Source organism: Pantherophis guttatus, chromosome 2, assembly GCF_059756535.1.
Source record: "Pantherophis guttatus breed Tessera chromosome 2, ASM5975653v1, whole genome shotgun sequence".
Taxonomy (NCBI): Eukaryota; Metazoa; Chordata; class Lepidosauria; order Squamata; family Colubridae; genus Pantherophis; species Pantherophis guttatus.
In genome coordinates, this window is record NC_142064.1 from 115,346,545 (window position 1) to 115,374,358 (window position 27,814).

General features: G+C 39.2%; 1 protein-coding gene across 1 annotated transcript; it reads left to right on the top strand.

Moving 5' to 3' along the window:
• The first annotated feature begins 541 nt into the window (after positions 1–541).
• Positions 542–27,795, top strand: BRME1 (break repair meiotic recombinase recruitment factor 1). Its single transcript, XM_060683370.2, has 8 exons — positions 542–622; positions 4,600–4,777; positions 10,977–11,052; positions 14,995–15,093; positions 15,915–17,609; positions 18,597–18,721; positions 19,278–19,367; positions 27,496–27,795. The coding sequence occupies exons 1-8, from the start codon at positions 592–594 to the stop codon at positions 27,653–27,655; spliced, it is 2,454 nt and encodes an 817-aa protein (XP_060539353.1). The 5' UTR covers positions 542–591; the 3' UTR covers positions 27,656–27,795.
• The last annotated feature ends 19 nt before the right edge of the window (positions 27,796–27,814 follow it).

Sequence of the window (27,814 nt, forward strand, 5' to 3'; positions counted from 1 at the left end):
TGTGTGCTTCTGCGCATGCGCAGAAGCGTTTTGGTGACGTTGGGGTCGGTGGGTGGGGCCTCCCACCGGTTTTACTACTGGTTCTATAGAACCGGTGTGAACCATGGGCAACCCACCACTAGTGCTATTGCTATTGCTATTTACATAATGTCTCTAATAAGCCACTCTACAAACAATGGACATTTTAAAAAATGAACTGAGTATTTGAAGGAAACATGCATAAGTTTTCACATTTTTTCCAGCAAATATAGTAGGTCCCATTAAGTTGTTAAACAACTTGAACCAGCAGAAAGTCTTATTTTCATTTATCAGGGTGGGGGTATGGCTATTCCTATTTTGCTGCTGCTTCACTCTCAGGAAAAAAAGTAAGCCAAGAAGATTAATTTCAGTTTCAAACAGAAAAGTGACATATCAGAATTGTTTTGCTCAAACTTTAATATTGAAGCATACAAAATGTAAACCAAAATGTTTATTTTAAAACAAGACGTTTCAGCTTCAGTTTTCAAAATATGAAATGTGATATGTTTTTTTTAAACAGAAATCTGTCACCTCTGCTCAAATTTCCTTTTCAATTTACCAAGCCTCCCCAAAATGAGTAAAAGAAGAAAGACTCAGATTTCAGGTAATAGAAACATACATATATACATATATATATAATTTTATTTATATCTTCTTAAAATCATTAATATATGACTGGGTGCTACAATATAGCTTCCTATATCCTTCAGTTTAAGCACTAGGAAAAACAGTTCAGAACTTCAGATTAAATATTAAGGCATTCAGTATTGAAATCAAATTCTTTAACATCAAAGCATTCTGAGTTGCAATAGGAATGATGAAGGCACATATAGGACAGAGGCTGCCCATTTCTACTAGTCATAAGTTATGATTTGATAAATTATAGTGGTTGGGTTCACCCAACATATTAACCTAAATAAATGGAAATCCAGAAAATGAGTTTGAATCTATAATTAGGCAGTCAAGTACCTTTCCGCTAAATATACTTTTTCACTATAAATCTGCTTTGCTAAAGATATAATAATTGTTTTTTCTTTATGCTCCTATATTCCAGTAGTGTGTGTATTTAACATTTTAAATACCATGTTTCCCTGAAAATAAGACCCTGTCTTATATTTTTTTGAACCCTGAAATAAGCGCTTGGCCTTATTGCCATGTGCTCAAAAGCCCGATTGGGCTTATTATCAGGGGATGTCTTATTTTGGGGGAAACAGGGTAGAGTAGAAAAATCATGTCACATTTGTGAACTGAATGTTCAAACCAAATAGTTTATTACATTTTAATTTCATATTTGTTCACTTTCCCATTTTTGTATATTTTCAGTTGTACAGCCATAAGCACTTTTAAAAATGTTTAAGTAGTAAAACTAATAGTTGTAATATAGAATTTTTAACAATTTTATCTATGTCCAGCAATTGACAGTTGAATTCATAATCATACAGTGAATAAATGCAGTGATCTAAATCCAGTTCAATCCTTTTAAAAAGATTTCAGTGATGAAGATTGTTATTGTAGTTGTTGAAGGGGAGCATGATTTTAAAACTACACCTACAATGTTAAACAGTGGATATTTTTGTATTGCCTCGCCTAATCTTACTGGGGCATTCACTCTTCTACACCACAACTAAAAAGCGTTAATTTGCAATATATCCTAACCTATAGTTAGTATATATATGTATTTGTGAGTATCCTATAGACATCTAGTTGGCCATAGGTAGAAATATTAGTTCCATTTCTTGAATACTCTTGAAACAGATTATCTTCTGTAGAAACTTTTGTTCTACAATCAGTTAGTTACTCTGGAATCTGATGCACCATTACCTGGGAGTCAAGCCACTTTGAAATACAATGCAATACTGATGACCTACCATTTATTTATTTATTTATTTATTAATAGCATAGCATGTCAAAGTCCTTTTAAATTTAACTTCCATAAGAAAAAAAGATGTTGCTGACCAGTCCATGCATAATCATGTATTCACTCAGACACTTACAGTACTTCCCTTCCCACTCTCATATATGTGTACATAATAATCGAATAATAGTTGTACTGGATTAAGCCAAGGTCCTTCTTACTCCAGTATTTTGTTCTCACAGTGGTAACTAGAGGCTTCTAGGAAACTCTCAAACCTGCTCTCCTATAACTGGTATTGCATGTATATTGGGAGCTATAGTGGTGCAGTGGTTAGAATGCAGTATTGCAGGCTAATTCTGCCAACTGCGGGCAGTTCGATCCTGACCAACTCAAGGTTGACTCAGCCTTTCATCCTTTCAGTAAAATGAGGACCCAGGTTGTTGGGGACAATATGCTGACTCTGTAAACTGCTTGGATAGGGCTGTAAAGCATTGTGAAGCGGTACATAAGTCTTAAGTGCTTTTGCTATTGCTGTTTGCAAGCATGCTACCCCAATCCAGAGGTACACTGAGTCTCCAAAATCAGTAAGTCTGCACTACTACCATGTTTCCCCGAAAATATGACATCCCCTGATAATAAGCCCAATCGGGCTTTCATTTATTATTTGTCGCATTTCTATGCCGCCCAACTCCCAAGGGACTCTGGGCGGCTTACAACAGAGAATAAAATAATGCAACAATATCCCATACAAAAGTTAAAAGAAGACATTAAAACATTAAAACGTTAAAACACATACACTCCAATTTGTGGCCGGGTCTCGCAAGATCACTATAACGAGATCAATGGCCCCAGGCCTGCCGGAAGAGCCAGGTCTTCACCGCTTTCCGGAAGGCCAATAGGGTGGGGGTGGTCCGGACTTCAGGAGGTAATTGGTTCCAGAGAGCTGGGGCAGCCACAGAGAAGGCCCTCCCCCATGGGCCCGCCAGCCGACATTGTTTAGCTGACGGGACCCGGAGGAGACCGACTCTGTGGGATCTTACTGATTGCTGGGAGCTATGTGGTAGAAGGCGGTCTCGAAGATAGCCTGGTCCTGAGCCATGTAGGGCTTTAAAGGTAATAACCAACACCTTGAACTGGCCGATAGGGAGCCAGTGCAGCTCGCGGAGAATTGGTGTAATGTGGGTGTATCTAGGTGCACCCACTATAACTCACGTGGCTGCATTCTGGACCATCTGTAGTCTCCAAACACTTTTCAAGGGTAGCCCCATGTAGAGCGTGTTGCAATAGTCCAACCGTGAGGTGATAAGGGCATGAGTGACTGTGAGGAGAGCCTCCTGATCCAAGTAGGGTCGCAATTGGTGCACCAGACGAACCTGTGCAAAGGTCCCCCTAGCTACAGCTGTCAGATGTTGTTCCAATCTCAGCTGTGAATCTAGAAGGACCCCCAAATTGCGAGCCCATTCTGAGTGGGTATTTATCTATTACATCAATCCTAGTAGAATGTTGGCAGTGTGCATTATGTGAAAACAAACTTTCTTTAGTCTTTTTAAAATCTCTTTCTAATCAGTTTCATTGGGTAAACCATAATCCTATTGACCCACTTTCTCCATACCAGCATGATTTTATGTAAAGATGATTTTCTTTAATATAAAATCTTATGCCCAATCATTTGATTTGCCCTCTTCTGTACTTTTTTATTATATCCTTATATCCTTTCTCAAATATGGCAACTAAGACCAAACAGAATAGTCCAAATGCAAATATATTAAAAATTACTAAAAGGGTAATACTAGGTACATATTTTTATTTTCAGTTTTTTCCCTAATGGGAAGAATTGAAGGATCTGCCCAAAGATGCAATGAGAATACTATGCAATGCCTGTCATTTTTAGAAATAATGTTGATAGTTATACTTTAATAAAGTGAGTATAGGTTATTTATTTATTTAAGAAAAATTTAAAATTTAAGAAAACCATGGCTGCCCAACTCACTCTCAGTGACTCTGGATGACTTACATACTTAAAAACCCAGTATATTGAATTGAATACTTTATTTGGCCAAATGTGATTACACACACAAGGAATTTGTCTCTGGTACAGAAGCTCCCAGTATTCATGCTAAGCAACAAAATCATAATAAACATAAAAGCAATAAAAAACCAATAATCCTTTACCCACTTAGTGGCAACAAACATTTGATGGGCTCCATCCCACTCTGGGGTCCTCAGGCTCATTGACAAAACTAGGTCTTTGCGGCCTTGTGTCAGAGGCTGCTAATCTCATTATTTCCAGTGGGAATGACGTTCATGGGGAGCATTTAATTGAAGATTTATATTAATAAGAATTATATGCATTATGCATCATATTGTGTAGAGCCATGGTGGCGCACTGGTTAGAATGCAGCATTGCAAGCTAATTCTGCTGACTGCCGATTGCCAGCAGTTTGGCAGTTCAATTCTCACTGTCTCAGGGTTGACTCAGCCTTCCATCCTTCCAAGGTTGGTAAAATGAGGACCAGATTGTTGGAGGCAATATGCTGACTTTGTAAACTGCTTAGAGAGGAATGTAAAGCACTGTGAAACAGTATATAAATCTACATGCTATTGCTATGTAATATTTTTAATTAAATCAATAGTATATTCATTTTCATTTGGTAAGTATTAACCAGTTTGCTGTGTTTCAATAAACATTACAGCTTATTGATATTATTTTCCCTCTCTCTCAAAAGAAGAAAATAACGAGGAAGGCATTTCTAAGCCAAAGAAGAATACTAGAAAGAAAATGAATTTGACAAGAGAAAGTGATCTAGAAATGTTAACCCAAGCTTCTCAGACCAGTCATTCTCTCTCTATACCAGAAGTATATGAAGAACATAAAGAAAATTTGGAAGAAGATCAGGAACTAAGGTAACAATTTTATGTTTTTTATATATATATATATATATATATATAAGAAAATTGATACTGTGCCTTTACAGGGAGGATATGGGTGTGGCCTACTGATGACAGCTAACGAGCTAGAAATGGATCTATTTAGGTCTCCCACCTAGCAGTTAGAGCTTGCTAGGTGTTAGAAAGAAAAAAGCCCAGAACCGAGTAGATGTGATTCTACTGAGCTGGAGCTACAAAAAAACCTTGGCTACGTAGGGAAAACCTGGCTAGAAGAAAAACACACATAAACCCTACGAAGAAGTAAGAAAATTGATATATATATATATATGTGTGTGTGTGTGTGTGTATATATGTATATGTATATATATATATATATATATATATATATGGTAATGCATCTTCTCCTCCCCCACCTAATTCCAAAACAGTCCCAACCAGGTACTCTTGAAATAGTTTAGGACCATAACTCCTGAATTTTCAGCCAGCTTATTCAAATACTTATGAAAAGTAAGGCACTAAGTGGGAAAATTGGCCTAGATAAACTGTCCCAAAGGTGCTTTTTCAAAAGGCAACTGGACTTTTTTTTCAAAGTGGACAGTTTTTTTTCCCCAGTGGACAGTTATGATGGCGATCATATTCCTGTCAGATACAGACTAGATTCTAGCAGAATGAGAGGTAGCACCATTCAGAACAGTGAATATAGCTAATTCAATGATGTGGTTGGTACATTTTTCCCTTTTCTGTTTTAGTGTTACCTGTTTACTGGGAGAGGTTGGTGCCTGACAACTCCCAGTAAATTGATTTGTAACCCCTGCCAATAAGACTATAATGGTTTCTCTCAAAATCAATCTTTCTTTCTTCAATGAATGGATTTAAATAATAAATAATAGTTAAATTCAGTAAAATCAGGAAAATAATCTATTTCTAAAACAACCTTCAGCATATTTTATGGCCTGCAAGACTAATTTACTTCACTGCTTTAAAATGTTTGAGAAGGATTCAGCAATGCTCAGCAATTCCTGAAAACAAATACAATTACAATATTAATTTAATACTAATTGCAAACCACTTGCCAATTACTAACTTGAAGAAATTACTAGAGTAATTCATGTTTATGCTTTGGTTTTTACAAAATTCATACTCCTGTCAGTTCATGCCTTAGTAAAATGTATTTGGAAAATGACTGTTGAATTATCCATTTAATAAATCAAATAACTAAAATTTTGCACTACCAATCAACATTACTATTGAAGAACAAGTTGGGGATATCCTATTTCATATTCTTATATTCATATTCTTCCTGATAAAATGTTATTTTTAATTTTTTTAAAAAAAATTGATTTATATGCCGCCTTTCTCCGGAGACTCAGGGCGGTTTACAAGGCGTTAAGCAATAGCCTTCATACTTTTGTATATTTATACAAAGTCAGTTTATTGCCCCCACAAACTGGGTCCTCAATTTACCTACCTTAGAAAGGATGGAAGGCTGAGTCAACCCTTTGAGCCTGGTGAGATTCGAACTTACAGTAATTGCAGGCAGCTGGTGTTAATCACAATGCTATCAGTCTGCTGAGCCACCAGGCCCTTGTTATAGCATCATAGAATTTATAGCATCATAGAACTTTAGGGCTGGAAGAGACCTTGGATATCTTCTAATCCAACCCAAGGCAGAACACTTTATATCATCCTGGGCAAATGGTTATGCAGTCTTTTCTTGAACACCTCCAGCAATGGAGCACCCATAACTTGGGGAGGCAAGCTGTTCCATTGATTAATTGTCTTCACTGTCAGGAAATTCCTCCTTAGTTCCAGATTGGATTTCCCTCTAATGAGCTTCTACCCACTGCTTCTTGTTCTGCCCTCAAGTGCTATGGAGAATAAATCAATCCTCTCTTCCTTGGCACAGCCCTTCAAGCTACCATGTTACCCCCTAATCCTTCTCTTCGTTAGGCTTAGCCCTTCATCATTCAATCTGACTTCCAGACCCCATATCATCTTTGTTGTTCTGCTCTGCACTCTTTCTAGGGTCAACACCTTTTTTTATATCATGGAGTTGGACACAGTATTTCAAATGTGGCCTCACTAGTGCAGTATTTAGTGGTGCTACCAGTATTGTTGTGGTCCGCCAGCAGCCTGCAGAGCTGGCAGTGGAGTTGGACAGTGAGGAGTATGCTGCAGTATACTGCTGACTCATACTTGTGATGGTTCACCAGTACACCTAGCTCCCTCTCACAGGCACTCCTGTTGAGCCAGGTACTGCCTATTATGTGCCTGTGCTTTTGTTTTTTTCTGCCTAAGTGTAGGATTTTCCTTTTCTCACTCCTAAACTGTATCTTGTTGGATAGGGCTCTATACTCAAGTCTGGCAAGATCCTTCTGAATCTTGAGTCTCTCTTCCAAAGTATTACCAATTCCCTACAGCTTGGAGTCATCTGCAAATTTGTTGAGTGCCCTTCAATCCCCTCATCTAGATCATTTATGAAGATTTTGAAGAGCACTGGCCCATGACAAAACCTTGAGGTACTCCAATGCATTCTTCTCTCCAGGTAGTTGTACCAAAAAAACTAATACAATCCTAGACTGCATTAATAGAGGGATAGAATCAAAATCATGTGAAGTGTTAGTACTGCTTTATAATGCCTTGGCAAGACCACACTTGGAATACTGCAACCAGTTTTGGTCACCACAATATAAAAAAGACATTGAGACTCTGGAAAGACTGCAGAGAAGAGAAGCAAAGATGATTAGGAGGCTGGAGGCTGAAACACGAAGAACAGTTGCAGGAGTTGGGTTTATCCAGTCTAGTGACATGATAGCAGTGTTCCAATATTTGAGGGGCTGCCACAAAGAGGAGGTCAACCTATTTTCCAAGGCAGAAGGCAGGACAAGAAACAGTGGATGGAAACTAACCAAGGAGAGAAGCAATCTAGAACTAAGGAGAAATTTCCTGACAGAACTGTCAACCAGTGTAATGGCTTGCCTTCGGAAGTTGTGGGTGCTTCATCATTGGAGGTTTTTAAGAAGAGACTGGACAACAATTTGTCTGAGACTAGAAGACCTCCAAGGTCCATTCCAGCTCTGTTATTCTGTTCTATTACTTCTAGTTTGAACTCTCAGATAACACTGCTCCCAGCCTTGTGATTCACCATCCAGATCCTCTTATTCTTCTTTTATTCATTATTACTGAATAATAATATTCCCCTATAATAACATATTCCATTCTAACAAAGGTAATGATTGTTCCTGATTGCTGAAATGTCCATTTATCACAAAAAGGTCACCAGTCGCTGTTGCAGTGTGGCAAGAAGTTAAAAAACATTTTTCTTGGGGGGGAAAAAGTTGTAGCTGGAGATATATGCCAGGAATTGTGGAACTCTGCTTCTGGATTTCCACCTTGCAATGTTCTAGAAAATGAAGGATAGGGAATATATTAGTTAAATATCCTTCATTCAGTTTGGGCAGGCAAATCTATTGCTGTGTAGACACTCCCTGGGTAATGCTGGTGGGTGGATTATATCCAGTAGTTCCTCTACTGCCAGCTGTGGCACTGGAACAGCCAACATGAGATATCCCAGTGCCCTTTGACAAAAACTAAGAGTCCAGTAAATGCTGTTCTGCAATCTTGTAATATTGTAGGACTGAATTTGCATCTCCTGGTGGTGTGTTTGAAACTCTCCTGGTTCTCGGCCTATGGTCTGCAGACCCTGGGGATGTGTGTGATATCATCACAGGGGGTCTGCGAAGGCTTGAAGAAATGTCATGATTTAAATCTTGTGTTAAGTCTTAGGGATCGCTGGCCTGGCTCCATGGCCACAAAAGGTTTGAGTGTCGCTGGCCAACCAGCTCAGCAACAGCTCAGTCAGGGAAGCTGATAGAGCAGCACAAATCTAACTATTGCCTGGGGTCCATCTTAAGCTACAGTGTTAAACTGTACATCTGGTTAAACTGCAGAGCAAAACTTCTGAAAGCCACTAAAAGATATTTAATAGGGGGTCCACGAGAAATAAAAGATTGAGAACCATTGCTCTGACTTCTTTAATAAATCTTTCTCTTCACAGCTTGACAGGGCTCCAAAGGTAGCAACTAATTATGCCTCTATAAATTCAACTGCAATCTATCCTCCTCCTTCTGCCTGAAGTTGCTTATCTGAATAAGTGACTCCAGAAGACAGAGATGGTTTGTTATCTTTGCAAGAGAACCACTCTTTGGTTCTCATTACAGCCCATCTTATTAGGAGGCCACTCCACCAAATGTATGTCAGATGCACAGTAATGACATTGAAGTAACCAACTTAGGGAATGAGTATTACTTTCTTTGAACCCCACTGTTTACTATTGAGTCTATTAAGAGTGATTTGTAGGTAAATCTGGTTGTTTTGCAATACACAGTTGTTTTGAGTTTAATTTTCAACCCTTCCGTGTCTCAAAAGTAAAAGAACAAGATTTTTTGGGGGGTGGGGGAGTGGGGTTGTTCCCTTTTCACAGTAGATTCAGCAATAAGACTCAATTTCACTTTGGGTTACAGCGTCTTGATCATTTTTGGATTCAGGTTTCTGCTCCAGTTAATTTATTACATCCACACACATAACAAAAATACAAACCAATAATGGAGATGATAATCTCATAACTCTTACATTCTTTATATTGGAGCAGCACAGTGAGGTTTTAAACTAGTCCCCCCCCCCAGTAGAAACATAAGAGTTAATTTATTATGATAGGACTGAGTAAATACATCAAGGGGCTCTTTCAGTGAATCCACTTTTATCTTTATTTCTGTTAAATAATGAACAATTTACAAAGCAGTCTGCACCATCAGTAAGCTTTGCCTAGACATGACATTTGTAGTTTTATTATTAGAGATCTCTTCCTGACAATTTTTTGGAGTACATGCTGCAACTAAACCTGCTATAGTTGCTTCAAGAAGAGGAAACGGTTAGAGGTGCAGGGAATTTGATTTCTAATGTTGTTGGTGGGATGATTCACTACACTTTCATCTTGTGAATCCCAATTCAACATATCATTTTTGTCTGGAATCACTTGGTTTATTAATAACACTAATGCTGGTGGTTGTCATTACTTAACATTATCTTCTTCAGCCACCTTTTTAAATTCCATGAGGACATCTAGTTTTTGTTGCTTGTATGTTTTAAGCAATGTCTACACACCAGAATTCATTCTTGTCGTGTCTTCCTCTTTTCCATGCTGCAATCATGTCTTGATGGTAAAATATACTTTAATCACCAGTGTTAGTATTGAATAGTAGCGTTAGCTGGAGAAAATTATATAAACTGCCATGGTCCCAAAGCTAGATGTCCCAACAGTATTGGGGTCGGTTGAAGACTTGAAGAGGTATTCCAAGTGCTGGTAAAATCCTCCTAATTCTCAGCCTTCAAGTAGTAGAGATGTCCAAAGCCATGGCTACCTAAATGCCTGTTCCCAGGAAATGAAATAATTGTAATACACATTTCTTTTCTAGCCAGAGCAATGTATGCAGTTGACTCCCTTCCCATTTTTTAAAATCCAATACTGGTATGCCTTATATCCCTTTCTAATCCCACATAACCGTTAATACACACTATCCTGAGCACAATTTATCTGACATTTTCATTTTCCTCTTCAATGTATGCATTATTTCCTCATACAAGGTTTTAAATTGAATTTGTCACAAATGGCTTATTCCTTAACAATTTTATCGAGGATGAAACTGAATACATTATTTTCTGTAGTAGAAGGAGGTACTCTACAGTAATTCCTTAAATGAGACACTGTTTTAGTGAAAAAGCTCAGTGGAAGGAGATCTGTCACAGTTTCCTTCCTTGGGATTTAACTAAGGAATGGAAAATGAGGGAAGCCGCAGACCTTGGGAAACTGGACATTAATTGATACATGCATACAACAAGCAACTAAAAAAGTGCAAATGGGCATGGAGCTTTCTATTAATAATTCAAGTTTCTTTCCCTTTGAACAAATTTATAATGTAAGTGCTCTATAATCGAGGGGAAAATGAATGTGTGACTGTAATATACAAATATAATAAAACAGAATGTGAATATAGAAGGAAGAGATGTGGGCTTCTTGTTTCGCTGCAATTGGCGAGAATAAAGTTTATTTATGGGAAGGTGGAAACCATCTTTTCCCTATTGCAGGATCTTTCTTTTGGGTAATTTAAATTAGAATTTTTTGTTCCTAAATCTGAATTAATTTTTTTCTTTCCAGCTCTGCCAAGTTACTTAAGGCTGGTTCTGAATGGAAAGAGCTAGATTACACTAAGGTTGCAATATCTTCTTCACAAGTAAGTATGTTCCAATTTCAATGCAAAAATGACATCTTAGTAGTGTAATTGCAGTTTATATTGTCTTTTTTATCTGGAGGTTTCCGCCTTCCAAAGTTTGCAGGTAATCTTCCCTTAACTATCAGTTGTTCAGTGATCATTTAAAATGATGATGACACTAACAAATAGTAGTTACAACCAGTCCTTGAGATTATGGCCCTTGCAGCACCTCCACTTCCACCACTTCCACGGTCAAGTTATAACTGTTTAGACACTTGGCAGCCCACCAATTACAACGTTTGGGCTGCCAACATTTATAGCACTTACTTCAACTCTTCCCCTTCCACCTATGTCTCCCTCATTTCTGCGCTTTTGGCTGCCCTGCACTCCACCTTCACTGACCTTCACCGTCTTCTTCCTACTGCTGGAAATTTTACTGTAATTTCTAGTTGTGATTTTCTAATTAAGATGACATCTGTTGTCAGAGAATGTTGCCTTTCAAATCTTTATCAAATTGTATATACTTGAGCATATATTTTATTTACTCTAGGGGCATCTCTTGAGGAAGTAGCACTGCTGGACTTATAACTGCTGTTGGAAGAGCCAGGAGCCTTTATATATATAGCCAACATATTTTGTGTACAGTGTAATGACTGGGTCAATGTATTTTTTACACAGTGCTAACAATAATAATACAATTACATATACATAGTTTTTATCTTCCAACTTCTAATATATGCTTATATATATGCTTAATATGCTCATTATAATTATAATATAGTTATAATATAGTCTTTTATGTATCAATGTATATACTATTTTCCAATTTGTACTTATTCTCCCCCCCAACTTGTTGGGGTTCTTCCATATTCACCTTTTTATCTTTAAACAGTGCTATTCTCTCTATGATTCTTTATCACTTTCTCCAAAAATATATTTAAAAATCAATTATATTTCTCCATATAATGTGTTTGTTGGCCCCTGTTAAATCACTAATATTTTAATATTGCTCAAATTTCCACCATATTTCCAATATCTCAGTTTTCTATAAACACCAATAAAACCAATTATTAATAAGATTTAATCAGTCCTGGGATTATATCTCTGAGTCTCCTGAATTTGTGATCCTTAAAAACTATAGATTCCAGTATGTTTTTTGCACACTGTTAATCATAATAATACATTTAAATATACCTAATCATAGTCTTCTACCACCTTAGATTATATATCTATATATGTGCTACTATTTCCCAATTTATACTTTCTACTTATTTCTATTAGTTTTTAATACAGTCACAATATTACAAGATATTTTATCTCTATCCGTCATATCTCAACCTTTTCAGAATTTCATTGTTTATTGACTTTTTGATGATTCTTTTATATTTCTCTCTTGGGATCCTATATTTCTTTCTGACATTTTTGCACAGACTGAATGTTCCCTCTGCCTTACCCCTTATCTCCTTCTGCTGTATCATTTGGATACCCATCCATAACCCTTACATTATTTTTGGAAAATCTTCCTTTTTCCCCTCTGTTCTATTGTAAGCTCTTAAAGAATTATCTATTTGATTCTTTGTATTTATTGTTACTACCTTTTTGTTTCTTTGCTTTCTTGTAACTTATTTTGATTTGTCTCCCCCACCACTTCTTCTAGTTTCTCATCTGTCTTCTGAGTATTATGTTCATCTTTTCCCACCATTTGTTGAGGGTCTTTTACACTTACATCTTTATCTTTGAACAATCCCATCATCTCCTTATGATTCTTTGTCACATTTTTGTAAATACTTTTAACCATCACCAACATTTCTTCATAGAACTCTGTCATCTCCTGCTGAGTCATTTTGTACCAAATTAATATATTAAAAATTATTCAATATACCTCTAATATTCCAGTATCCCAATATCTAAAAAATTCCAAAAAGTCAATTATTAATTAAATTTAGTCAATCCCAGAATTATTCCTCCAAGTTCCCTAAATTTCTAGTTCTTAAAAGCTATAATTTATACTTTACAGTCTTTATAATTTCCAGTTTATACCTTCCCAATTGTCCAAATTTTAAAGTCTTTTTTGTCTTTTCTTTTCCTTTTTCTCCCCACCCCCTTCTATCACTTTTCTTCTTTCGTCTCGTAGGATAATCTAACAAGTTATGTTAGTAAACCAAATCCAACTTGATCCACAAGATTTACTCAAATCTTCAAATCCACCATTCAATGAACAGTTTCAATAAAGTTTTAGTATTTACAGTTCAGTTTGCCTTAAAGATCTTCAAAAAGCTCACTAAATATTTCCAAGCATCCAAATTGTCTACTAAGATAGAGTCAAGGTCAAATAGCCTTCCAGGTGTTGTTTACATTCTCTCCTCTCATCTCTTTCACTTAAATTTCCCACATTGCAGTAATCTTCTTCCTCCAGTAGATGGCCTCCCTACTCCCAATTCCAGCATACTACAAAGTGTAAAAGTCAAAACAGCTGATTGTCAACCAATCGGGGGTTAAAGATAGAGTTTAGAAAATCAGTTTCTCCCAACAATCACTTTTCACAATGTTATTCAACTTTTTCCAGGTTTTCTGTGTTTTAAAGCATACTTTAAGTATTTCTTTTGCATCTGAGTCTTTAATCTTTAATCTTTCTCTTTAGTTTTTAGTCTTTAATCCTTCTCCATAAATCCAATAACGTTTGGAGATTGTTTTGGGGAATTTTTTACTTGGGTTCAATCTGTAAGGTAAAAGTTGGAAGTTATCTCGCCTAGTTTCACTGCTCTGTCCACAGACTGCTCCAGCACAAAATCTTAGTGTCCCGGTTGTCCCAGCTTTTGACTGACAAAAATGGCCATCGTTCCTGCTGCCGTTCAGGAGAGCTTTCTTTGGATCAACGAGTAAATTGTGGTTTCCTCGTGATTGACGAAGCACCTATCCTTTCTTCACCACCCCTCCAGGGCGGCTTGACCCCATAGGGTTTCCTGGCAAGCAGTTGCCGGCTGCATTTCACAGAGCCCGGCAGAGCTCCGCTATTTTCCAGCCATTCCAGCCGCAACATCAACCAGAAGTCTCATTGACAGGAGCCTTTTTGTCCAGATCCAACTGCTATGCCAGTTGCAGACCTTCTTGAGCGGGAAGATCTTGCTACAATGACTTATGCCCTCAACACTGCACATCACCATTACTGCACCACTCTCTAAAAGGGCTGCCTCTTAAGACCACTCAGAAGCAGCTATTGGTCCAGAATGCAGTGTTCTATGAATTGTCTAGTGCTCAATGATATAACCATATGACACAGTTCTGAAGAAGCCTAGCCTTGGGATCTTAATTGTAGCTTTTCAGGTATAATTCAAAGTGATGTTTTTGGATACCTCAGAGATCAACTCCTTTAATTGAATTTGTCACATCTGAGGCATCTACCAGAGTAATTTGTTGATAATGCCCCATTCCTGGGAACTTGAGGTCCAAAGCTCAGGTGCTTCTCTTTGCCCTAGTCTTCTGAAATGGTCTCCCCATAGAAATAAGATTGACTCTACTAATAGTCTTTTGGAAGGTAGTTAAAGGTATTTGGGATGTGGGATTGTTGGGGTTGCCTTACATGTTAAGACATGTAATGTTGATGTTATAATAATCTTAATGTTAACTTAATTTTTACTTCCTGTGTACTCTGGAAATGTGCAATGGTGAGCATGGAGGAGAATGATAACAACAGGGAAACTGACCTAGTGAGGTATAGGAAGAAGAAAGGAAAAGTAAAAACTGTTTCTCTTTCTGACAGAAAAACTTTCTGCTGAATTACAGAACCAATCACAGAACCAACTAATCACAGAACCATTATGGCTTTTCCATGGTGTATTTTTCTAGCTTAAGCGCTAGACGAAATCTTCATGCATATGGAATAGTTTTACCGGGCCAAATTGAATACTTTAATTTTAAAAGTTGTTGAGGAAGTGAATATGACTGTCTCATTTTTTATTATAGAATAGGAAGCTCATACCAACATTTACTAAGTCAAAAAAATCATTGATTAAAAGACCAGAAAAATGTTTTGAGAAAACTACAGTAATTTGGACCGAAGAGGTATGAGCTGATATTTGCAACAAACTTTCTGCTTGTTTACAATATAATGTAATGTAATGTAAACGTTTCTATTTCACCAAGCTGGGCTGGCGTAACCCCCCCCCCCTAGATATTTTAATTTTAACAGATTTTAGTTGGGATGTTTTAAATATGGGCCAAAATTTGTTTAATTCTTTTAATAATTTTAAATTTTGTATTGGATGTTTTTTATTCTTGGCTGTTCACCAGCCTGAGTCCAGCAGGAGAAGGGCGGTATAAAAATTTAATACAATAAATAAATAAATAAATAAAATGTAATAGATATTTGTCATCATGAAAAAGGGGTTGTGGTTAGATGAGAAAGAAATATTTCAAAAGTAATTAAATACAACTAAGATTATATTTTTACTGCTATTTACAGTTATTTATTTGTGCAGTAGTAGAGCTTTGTAGATGTTTTTCTGAAACTAAGCATTTTCTTGTTCATGTTGAGCATGGCGTTAAAATATTTTTATTCAAAGGCCTTTGATTTTGATGACTGCTGACTTTGACTCTGGGCAGGTCACAAAATAAGGAGTGACATGCACACAACAAATGAATAGGAATGCAATAAAAATTAATCTAAAAATATTTTAAAGACTTTATTACAGTGTTTTTGTAGCTACCGGTATATGGTAAATTTATATTCACTGATATTAGAAGAGAACTTGAAAATGGATCAAAATATAAATACTGGATAATTAAACACATTTATTTTTATGAGGTGAGAGAAAAAATATTCAGAAAATGCTAAATGTTTGCACTGCTTTTTTATCTTCTCATCTTTTTTTGCCTTTTGAAAGGGTCAACACATGGATAAAAATGTATCTAGAACAGCAGAAAATACTGTCCAGAACCCAGTTATATCTGCAGAATCATCAGTGACAAAAATGGAGAGTGCTAGAGATCAAATAATCCCTCATTGTGAAAGAATAAATGAAAGACTAGATGTAAAAACACAAGATAAATATGGGATTAGAAAAACAAACAATGATGTCGCATCAGGATTATCTGATTCTCAGCAAAAAGCAGTAATTGAACCAAATTCACAAGCAAGCAACTACAGAGAAGAAATATCACAAAAACAAGTTTCTTTTTGTGTATCAAGTAATAATGATGTGAATAATTCTGAAAAGAAAACTCTCCCTATAGAGCCACTTAAATACCAACTGGCGAAGCAGATGAATGTAAGCATGTTGCTAGAAGATAGGAGAATTGACCATATTAAAAGTGGCCAAAATGAAGAAGAGTGTCTGGATAGTTCAAGCATAAATGTGCAACAAGTTAAATCGATGCAGATTATCTTGAAAGCAGATGAAACAGATGACCCTAGCTGGATTAATAATGGAAACGGGAAAGATTCACATTATTCCGAGTGCATGGATAGCCAAACCCAAAAGGTGACCAACATGAGTCAACTCCCAGTTATTACAGATATATTCATTCCTACATCAGGAAAATTGAACAGTTCTCCATGTACAACTAGTGCAAATAAACAGAGAAATGCTGATGCCAAAGAAACAGAGGGACTTCCAGATAAAAGTGGAAAAACTGAAGAACAAAATGACAACTGTACATGTAGCAATAATGAAATTTCTGCACCTGGAACCTATAAATCTGTACTGATTAAAAAAGCTTTTGATCAGCAGAACCTCGAATTGAAGGGCAAACCTGTAGAGAAAGACATTAGAAGCATAGACTCTTGTAGAAAAGAGTCAATTCTTGCAGAGCAAAATAGCATCAAAAACCAAGGTATTTCTGGGAAAGAGTTTCTATATGTTCAGCCTGTTAGTCCCTATTTAGAAAAGGGAGTGGATCATTCTGAGCCAATTTGTGACCAGATCCTTTTAAAAGGAAGTCTGATTTCCCCAGAGTTTAATGAGGATGTTCTACCTGAAAGCAGAAAAAATTCTTTGGAGGATATTGCTTGCATAAAGGAGAGCATTTGTAACTCGACTGAACCAAATGTTCCTACTCTGCTGATCCAAAAAGAGAATACAATTTGTTCTGAACATTTGGTGTTGAATATGCAGCAATCAGAACTCAGAGAAAATAATTTGATTATAGACAATATTATGAATGTGTTGCCAAGCAGAAATGTTGTTGAGAAAACAGTAATGAAGGTTTCCAAGGCAGAACCAAAACCAAGGAAAAATGTCTTCTTTTCCAGTGATATCTATATGGCAGATGAAGAATCAGCTCAGTGTGAAGGAAACAGGAGCAAACCTGACCAGGTGGAAAGCAGCCTCCATTCTATAGAGATTCTTCCACCACAAGTGTTGGGTGACCCCAATAAGGAAATTAATGCACAATCAAAAATGCAAGAATCTTTCGCTGCATATGGGCCAGATTCCAGCATCAGTGCACCAAATGATCTTGACATGGTAGCTCAAGCATATTCTTGCCCAGCTTCCTTTTCCCTGGATCTGGAATCTTTGCCTGACACTCTATTGGAGGGCGTCCTGGAAAGCCATGGTGTTGAATTTCAATCACAGAAAGTAAGCTGACTACTAATGACTAATTTTTTTAAAAAGTGCCATTGTTATTCAACAGAACAGATGAGGTCTTAAAATTTGATTAACATTATTAATGGTGTTTAGGTCCTTCACAATTAACAGTCAATCTCATATTGATTTGGAAAGAAATGACCTTGTACTTTATTTATAAAATTTATATGCTGCCCATCTCACTCTGCAAAGGAAGTCTGGACAGCTTTATATACTTTATTATATATTATATATATTATATAACTTAAATTCTTGTTATTGAAAAACTAAAACAGTTTCCGAGGTTGAATCCTTAAAGCTGGGTATATCATTTATAAAGTGCAGTACTACCATTAAGATTGAGGTGCAATTTTTTTCAATATTTTATATAAATTTAAATGTAAAAAATTCTGCAATTAATTGCTGATATCAAGTCAAGTCCCAGTTTTCATTTAATTCTATGGTTAATCCAATCTTCACCCTTTTTCTTTTTTGCTTTTCAGAAACATTCAGCTTCTTTCCCTTATTCTCATTTCTTAGTTCTATTCTGCGCTTTCTTGGTGGCATCTGGGTGCAAACAAAAGGCTTTTTGCCTCTTACTTTCATCCATTTCAAAGAAGATGAATTATTAGAAATAGATAGGGCTACTACTTGGCTGTCTATAATTGTCTTCCTCCTCTTCATTTATAAAGGGGTACCAATAGAAGGAGGACAGAAGAAAAAGGAAACACAGTGTCCGGAATTCTGGAAATAGTGGAGAAGAAAAGCTTGCTAGCAAAGCACACTGAAAATGAACAAGATTTATTCCCTTGCCACATAACAGATCCTTCCCAAATAGCTTAATCTCAAAGATAACTGGAAAAGGTCTTTTTAAAAAATTCCTGCACAAAGCTGAGATTTGTTACTAGCAGAATAAAAATGAAAATGACACCCCCACCTCCAAGTAAATTCTCTGTTATGTAGAACACCATTGTATCTCTTCCATTTCTTTCCTTTCAGACATGTGTTCTGAATGATTTACAGACATGTTTCACGGACAAAAGTAATCAGTATACCACAAGGAAACAAGGAGAAAATAAAAACTCACCCCCTGATTCGACTGAAATATATGCAAATAATCTCAGGTTAGTGGATTTCCTAAAGTGAGTTTTTATTTTGCATTCCCATTCCACATGGTCTGATTAAGGACTGCATTTTCTGTATACACACAATTACACACGTGTATATATGTTTACCTGTATCTGAGTAAACATTTATGCTAACATTCCATTTTTTTGTCTACTATTTTTCTCATGCTTTTAGCAGACTGTTAAAGAAAAAAAAGCAAAAGAACAAAATGCAGAATTAAAATGCTTATTCTTGAAAGGATGTCTACATTGAGTGTAATACCGGTATCATAATAATGTTTGACAGCTTTGTGCTACTCCTTTGTCCTATATTAGGCATTTTGGGGCAGGAACAGAAAGTTTTATGAATAAGATATCTAAGATTTGGTGGTAAAAGCACTTGCTAAAAACATATTTAATATTAAAATGTACTCTAAAATGTACTTTAAAATGAATTTAAAAACTACAATGCCTGATAGTCACAACATTTAAGGGCATTTTTACTATTGAAAAGTCACGGATATGCATTGATCTGATGCCCTAATTCTTTTATAATTGTTTTTTAAAAAATCAGAGATGAAATGAAGATGATTTGTGATCCGTCCAAACAGGAGGATGCAACAGAGGTTGTTTATGGACTAATTAAAGAACTGTCCAATCTCAAGTAAGACTATATTTGTTATAAAACACATGAAAGAGTTTAAATATAGTAGACAGGCATCTTCATAATATCCATAGTATGGAAAGATTCTTTTTACCAAAGGTTCTGGATTTATCACTTTCAAAGGTCTTTGAAATTAGTCCAAAATGAAATTATGTCACATGACCAGAGGTTTTCCATTCTTGAACTAAATATCCTTGTCTACTAACTGCCTTGTTTAGCAACCATTCAAAAATATGAATAACAGGTTGCATAAATGACAGCTTGCACTCAGATTAAATTTCCCACCAGACAAATCGGTAGAGACAAACCAATTCGCAGGGAGGACCTATTAAAAATCAGAATGCATAACACCCCATTGTCACTTATAACTTGCAACTCAAGCCACTAAAACCGTGATGGCGAACCTATGGCATGCGTGCCAGAGGTGGCATGCAGAGCCCTCTCTGTTGGCATGCGCACTGTTGCCCCAGGTCAGATCTCCGTGGCGTTTCTTTGGTGAGCTTCTGTTTCTCTGCAAACAAAGAAACAAGCTCACGAAAGAAAAAGATCTTACCTCTTGCTGCGCTGCCGGTGTTGGGATGCCCCAAGTCCCCCTGGCCAGCTGGTCTTCGGGTCTCTGCTGCGCATGCTTGGGCATGTGCATGTTCGCACCTTTCAGTTTGGGCATGCGCACACACGCAGTTTGGGCACTCGGGTGTCTAAAAGGTTTGCCATCACTGCACTAAAACATACAACCCATAATGGGCAATGACACTGCACTTTCTCAGGCACTGGATGCCAGTTCATGCTTGTCTAATTTAGAGAAAGCCATCAAACCTGAAGTGGGTTCTCACAAACAGTAAGAAATGATAACAGCACAAGACCCTGCAACAGATCTTGACTTCCTGTTGCTCACTAATCTTTTATTTCATCTCCCCACATTAAACTCACATACATCAGATGGTCGCAACAAACAATGGGTTTTTAACCCATTATAATTGCTAATTGATAAAGATACAGCTACTTGCAATCATGGTACCTGCATCTATAAAATCACTGTCTCCCTTTAAATCTTACATCAGTTTAGCCTTGCATCTGATGAAATGAGCCTGTTAACAAAAAACTTATTCTTTCATTAAAACCTGTTAGTCTGAAAAGATGTATCACTCTTCCTTATTTAGGGTATATTAAAGGTTGTTTCTAGTATGTTTTCAATGCCTGAGCACTACTAATATATTGAGGATGTTCCTAGGTGAGACCAAAATGCCCACTAATTATAATAGTATAAATAATGGCAATAGATAAAATGGAAACATAAGATTAGATAATATTTTGATAAATGTTTGTCCCTTTATCTCCTAGTGGAGGAAAGTACAAAAAATAACCAAGCAATAGTGCTTTGTCACTATATAAAACCAAAAGCATTTGGAAGATTATTTTGTATAGAAAAACCAACTCAAGAGTTATCCTGTAAGATAAACACAATTATCCTATTTTTTGGAGTATAAGATGCACTTTCCCCCACAAATGAGAGTAGAAATGTTGTCCTTTTGGGTATCCAATACTCCATTCCAGTCACCCATTAATATACACGATTTATAATCCCATTGTATTATTTTGGTATGCAAAAGCTTGTAAAATTTTTCTTGCTGTTGATTAGGAGCATATACTCCAATTAAAAGTGTTTTCTTCCCTTCTCCCTTCCCTTCGGTGTCGGAACTCCTCGCCCTGCGAGATTCTCCCCTCTCACAGGTTTGGCCCTCCACATTATCGAGGGCCTATCTCGATGACGGACTTTGGAGTCCGGAGAGATGGCATGGAGCAAGGAAGAACTTATGGGGTTTTTTAGGGAAATTTTTTAAGATTTTAAGGGGTTCTGGGGGGGGGTTGTAATTATTCTTTTAGAGATACTGGGAAGACGACCTGCCTGGCACAGGGTAACGATTTGGGGGGCACTGGACGAGGGATTGTGAAAGGGATGGGGGACGATATCTATGAGGGTCGTACCATCGGCACGGTAGATGGGAGGGGCAGATATGGCGGGAGCAGGGGACCATATCAGGTGTTGGGGGCTCACACTCGCTGTCTGAGAGCAATTGCTTGCCCCGGTCCCCAAGGCTCCACTCGGATACTAGGTGGCTTAGATACTCAGGATCTGGACCTTTGGCTGATGCTGTGCAACGCCAGGTCCGTGATCAATAAGGCCCCCCTCATTCACGATCTTATACAAGAGGGAGGAGCGGACCTGGCGGATATTATGGAGACCTGGTTGGGCCCGGAGGGTGGTGTCCCTCTGGTTGAAATGTGCCCACCAGGCGTCAGAGCATTCCATCAGCCGAGGGCCCAGGGGAGGGATGGGGTGGTGGTGGTTATTATTAACAAGGATCTGGGTCCGAGGGAGACCACTGTGCCTCAGATAGCCGGATGTGAGTCCCTCCTTATGAGGTGGGGCCGTGGGGTTCAGATGGGCTTGCTGCTTACGTACCTGGCTCCCTGCCGCGTGGCAACAGCCCTATCTGAACTACTCGACGTGATAGCCACGGTGGCAGTAGATACACCCAGGCTTTTAGTCATGGGTGATTTCAATTTGCCATCCGTTGGTGAAACGTCTGAGGTGGCTCGGGAGTTCATGGCTTCCATGAAGGCTATGGACCTGACCCAGTTAGTTCATGGCCCTACTCACAGGGGAGGTCACATTCTGGACCTGATTTTTGTCTCTGGCCAGTGGTTGAGTGGTCTTGTTATAGGGGACATAGACATGGAACCCTTGTCATGGACTGACCACTCACTCCTTTGCCTAGATCTTCGAACCGCGACCCCTCACCGCAGGGAGGCGGACCCAATTAGATGGATCCGCCCCAGGCACCTGATGGATCCTGATAGGTTCAGGACAGAGCTTGGGCCATTTCCTGAGGATCTAGCACATGACTCGGCCGAGGACCTGGTAGCCGCCTGGGATCGGGCGGCTGGTAGGGCCTTGGACCGAGTCGTGTCTTTGCGGCCTCTGACCCAGTACCAATCCCATGCGGCTCCTTGGTTTACTGAGGAGCTGAGGGAAATGAAGCGCCGGAAAAGACGCCTGGAGAGCGGTTGGAGGGCCAGTCTCGCTGAATCTGATCGAACACTGGTAAGGTCGCATATTAAGGCCTACCTAGTGGCGATAGAGACGGCAAAGTTTAACTACTTTTCCGCCTCTATTGCGTCATCAGGGAATCGTCCGGCCGCCCTGTTTAGGGTGACCTGCTCTCTGCTCCATCCGGGAGGATCCCTTAGAAGACAGGGCGGAGGATTTCGGACAATACCTGTATGACAAAATCGCTCAGATCCGGGGGGATTTGGACTCTGACTGGGTAGATCAGGGCAGGGTGACGAGGAACAGTCTTGAGAATGTTATCTGGGAGGAGTTTGATGCTGTGACTCCCGATGATGTAGACAGGATTTTGGGGAGACTTAGTGCGGCCACATGTTTACTGGACCCGTGTCCCTCCTGGTTGGTACTGGCTTCCCGGGAGGTTACACGAGGCTGGCTCCAGGGCGTTATTAATGCTTCGTTGAGTGAGGGTTATTTCCCCGCTGCCTTGAAAGAAGCGGTGGTGCGGCCTCTCCTCAAGAAGCCGTCCCTGGATCCGGCAATATTGGCTAACTATCGTCCTGTCTCCAACCTTTGCTTTATCACGAAGGTTGTTGAGAGTGTGGTCGCGCGACAGTTTCCATAATTCCTGGAGGAAACATCTTATCTAGATCCGTTCCAGTCGGGTTTCAGGTATGGGCACAGCACGGAAACGGCATTGGTCGCGTTGGTTGATGATCTCTGGAGGGCTCGGGACAGGGGTTGTTCCTCTGTTCTGGTCCTGTTAGATCTCTCAGCGGCTTTTGATACCATCGACCATAGTATCATGCTGCACCAGCTGGAAGAGTTGGGGGTGGGAGGCACTGTGTTGCGGTGGTTCTCTTCCTTTCTCTCCGACCGGTCGTACTTTGTGTTGGCAGGGGGGCAGAGGTCGACCTCGAGGCCTCTCATCTGTGGAGTGCCGCAGGGATCGGTCCTCTCACCCCTTCTGTTCAACATTTATGTGAAGCCGCTGGGTGAGATCATCCGTGGCTTCAGGGTGAGATACCATCAGTACGCTGATGACACCCAGCTGTACATCTCCACCCCAGGCCACCCCAACGATGCCCTTGAAGTGATGTCTCAGTGCCTGGAGGCTGTGCGGATCTGGATGGGGAGGAACAGGCTCAAACTCAACCCTTCCAAGACTGAGTGGCTGTGGCTCCCAGCATCCCAATATAGTCAGTTGACTCCATCACTGACTATTGGGGGCGAGTCTTTGGTCCCCACTGAAAGGGCTCGCAATCTGGGAGTCCTCCTGGATAGGCAGCTGTCTTTGGAGGAACATCTGACGGCTATTACCAGGAGGACCTTCTGTCAGGTTCGCCTGATTCTCCAGTTGCGGCTCTTTCTCGATTGGGATTCCTTGTGCACAGTCACTCACGCCCTCGTCACCTCTCGCCTTGACTACTGCAATGCTCTCTACATGGGGCTCCCCTTGAAGAGCACCCGGAGGCTCCAACTGGTCCAGAACGCAGCAGCGCGGGTAGTAATGGGAGCAACATGGCACTCCCATGGAACACCGCTCCTGCGCGAGCTGCACTGGCTCCCGGTGGTCTTCCAGGTGCGCTTCAAGGTGTTGATTATCACCTTTAAAGCGCTCCATGACATAGGGCCTAGCTATCTGCGAGACCGCCTGCTGCTACCGACGACCTCCCATCGACCCGTGCGCTCCCACAGAGAGGGCCTCCTCAGGGTGCCATCAGCCAAACAATGTAGGCTGGTGACCCCCAGGGGGAGGGCCTTCTCTGTGGGGGCACCTACCCTCTGGAATCAGTTGCCCCCTGAGATAAGGAGAATCCATGACCTCAATGCCTTCCATCGTGCCCTTAAAACCCATCTTTTCCAGCAAGCCGGGCTGGCTTAAGAAGAAATTTTTAAATTCTTTTAATCAGTTTGTGATTTCTTAACTTTCGGGCCAAATTTATATATATATTTAACTGTTTTTAATATTTGTATTCTATGTTCTTATCTTGGCTGTACACCGCCCTGAGTCCTCAGGGAGAAGGGCGGTATATAAATTGGAAATTAAATTAAATTAAATTCTATTAGGAATTCAATTGCAATATATCTTCCTTGAGCATCTGCCTCAATAAATTTGGCTGCTAAGTCTGTCCTTAGGTATATAACTATACCATTTTTCTTCTCTGGAGCAGATGCAACAAAATGTGTCCCCAATCTTGAATTTATCAAATATTTTTGATCTGTCACTCGAATATGTGTTTCTTGTAGGCAAATTACATCGTTTTTAAACTGTTTCAAATAATGAAATATTTTCTTTCTCTTTTGTGGTGAATTCAAACCATTGACATTCCAGGTCAAAAATTTAGTTACCATTCTTGGCACCTTGAAGCTTTAAGAGCGCCAGCTGACGATCCTCCATCACCTTTCTCTTCGGCCTTGCTCCTCCCACTGCTTCTGTTTTTGTAGCTTCTTGAGCTTTCATTTGGATTTGCTGCAACTTTAAATCTTGTTCTTTTCGCTTCGCTGCAGCGCGAGTCTGCCTTTGATCTTTTGGTTTTTCTCTTTTTTCTACTACTTCCAAAGGTTGATCAGTACCAAAAAATTGCAATAAATCTTCAATAAGCGAGGTCTCTCCTGCAGCTTGTGGCTGTTTCCTTCTGTCCCTGTATCACCAGCTCTTCTTTTCTTCTCATTTCCTGAGATGGTGGGCATCCAGCCTTTAATACATTAGTATAAAAATCTCTTGCCTTCCAAATTGTGTTAAGGCGATACCTTTCTCCCATATAATTCACCACCAGTCCAGCTGGAACATCCCATCTAAACTGAATCTGTCGATTTCTAAGTTCATTCACCAAGAAAGCAAACTCCCTTCTGCTTCTCAACATTTTGGGGGGAATTTCTTTCAGCACTAAAACCTCTTGTCCTGCAATTTGAAGTTTATTTTTATAGAAAACGTGTAAAATTTCATTTCTTGTCCTCCTTGTTGTAAAGTAAATCACAATGTCTCTTGGCAATTGATTCTGTCTGGCAAACCAGGAATTAACACGATATATTTTGTCAATTTGCAATGAGAGATCTGCTTGTTGCTCCCCAGTTATCTTTGCAAAAGCCTCTGCAAAGATCTCTCTCAAGTTCTCTCGATTGTGTTCTCTCAGACCTCTTACTCTCAGGGCAAATTCCATCGCTCTATATTGTAACATCACCACTTCATCGTCTGCCCTATCTACCTTGGTCTGAACTTCATCCATTTTATTTTCCAAATTCAAATTGGACTGATTAATTTCTTCTACTCTTTCATCCAACAATTCAATGTGTTTTGCCAGACCCTGAAATGCCATTACTATGTCTTATTTCTTTATTCCGAATTTGTATAACTTCTTTAATTTCAGCCATTTCTTCAGACACGCCCTTAATTTTCCCCTCTAAAAAAGAAGTTTGTTGCTTCAAAGCGTCCTGCAGGGATTCCTGTAGAACTTCCAAAGTCAATATTTGTGGGTTTGAAGTAGACAAAGATTGCAGTTTTGATGGTTGTGCTAGCGATCCTCCAGCACTTTTAAAGCCAGATTTTATTTGCTTAGAAGCCATTTTTAGCTTTCAATTTATACTTCCTACAGCAACCAAATCAATAAATCCAAATATTTTTAAGTCTTGTTTAAGTATTATAGTTTATTTAAAGTCCAAACTATAGTCTTTCCAGTTTAAATCTTTCTTTGTTGTAGAATCCAATAATCTTAAGCCTCAGAAGCGCTAACGATGTTAACTATCACTTTCACTATAACTTTCACTTTCATGCCCTGTTACAGTTCAGGCGCCATTTTTGCTTTCGTTTTAAAAGTCTTAGAAGGAAGAAGTATAGACACAGAGTTAAAGTTCAGTACTTTTAGTTGCTAGGACTCCTGTTTTTGTTCTGCCTGCTTTAAGCTTATTTTGAATCTGAATGTTGATTGCAGGGGTGGTCGCGTCTTGTTCTGCTTGAAGCAGAAAAGCCTCGGATTCAGAGCTCAGTCGAACTGCTAGGGCAGTGTTTCCCAAACTTGACCCTTGAAGATGTATGGACTTCAACTCCCAGAATTCCTCAACCAGGCATACTGGCCGGGGAACCAGGCATACTGGCTGGGGAATTCTGGGAGTTGAAGTCCATGCATCTTAAAATAGCCAAGTTTGGGAAACACTGTGCTAGGGAGCTCTCAACCTCCAAGCCCCAGAATTGTTCCTAGGGCTTTTGGGGAGCTCTACCTTTGTCCGGCTGCTCTCCTCTCTTCTCCAGAGGGGAAGGTTTCCAAGCCACCAGACAGCTGATTTGCGCTGTCTTGGCGGTTTTAACGAAATCGCGGGGCTGACGGTCCGAAAGGAGCGTCTGTCAGTGCCTGTGGTGCCACCAGAAGTCCCATTTTTGGCTTCCTGAAACCCCACCCTGCCTGTCCCATTTTTTGCAAAAATGGGATATGCAGAGGATTTGGGAGGCTTGCAGAGTGTTCCTGGGGGCTGTGGAAGGCAAAAATGCAACATGTGGAAGCCAAAAATGGGCCCATTTTTCACAAAAACAGGATATAGAGGGTTTGGAAGGCCTGCAAAGTGTTCCTGGTGGGTGGGGAGGGCAAAAACACGACTCATGGGAGGTTTGGGCCCCCAGGAGCACTCTGCAGGTCTCCGAAACCTTCTACAGGCCTGTTTTTGGCAAAAATGGGATGCGCAGAGGGTTTAGGAGGCCTGCAATGCTCCTGGGGGCCAGGGAGGGCAAAAACTTTTTTTCTTGTTTTCCTCTTCAAAATCTTGGTGTGTCTTATACTCCGGAAAATACAGTAATATTTAGAAATTAACAATCATCGGATTCAAGGCAATTACCAATGCATATTCACTTCTAATTCAACTAGCATGAAGTTTACTGAAATAAAACTATACAAATGTCTGGTTTTTTTTTAAAAAAAATGATAATGGTTAGGAATTTAAATAGTGTGTGGAAAAAAGACATTCTGGCCTAATCATGGTTAAATGGAGCTTTGAATTTCAGACTGCTTTTTTGTTACGTCTGTACAACAATGAGAATTCATAATTTATTTGTTACCTTTTTTCCAGCCGATTGATCATGAGTACACACAGAGATCTGGATTCCTTCAAGAGACTGAAGTCTCGGAGAAACAAACAACATGGGAGGCTCCTATCCCACAGCATGAACAATATGACAAGTATGTCTTGTGCAGTGAAAAAGAAGAGAGAATTACAGTATAACATGTAGATTCTGTTATTCCCTCAATATTTATAAGAATGTTTGTTCTACTTTTGGCAGTTTTCCTTAGCTATGTCAGCCTATCAGGAGGCATGGTATTTATTTTCCGACAGTTACTTTTCATTTCAATAAAATAGTTTAACACAAAAGTACATTTTATCTTTGTTT

Excerpts from the sequence above, each read along its gene's own strand:
- BRME1 (XM_060683370.2), top strand. The coding sequence starts at position 592 with ATGAGTAAAAGAAGAAAGACTCAGATTTCAG. Across the intron at positions 4,778-10,976 it reads GAAGAAGATCAGGAACTAAG|CTCTGCCAAGTTACTTAAGG; the intron begins GTAACAATTTTA and ends TTTTCTTTCCAG. Across the intron at positions 17,610-18,596 it reads TTGAATTTCAATCACAGAAA|ACATGTGTTCTGAATGATTT; the intron begins GTAAGCTGACTA and ends CTTTCCTTTCAG.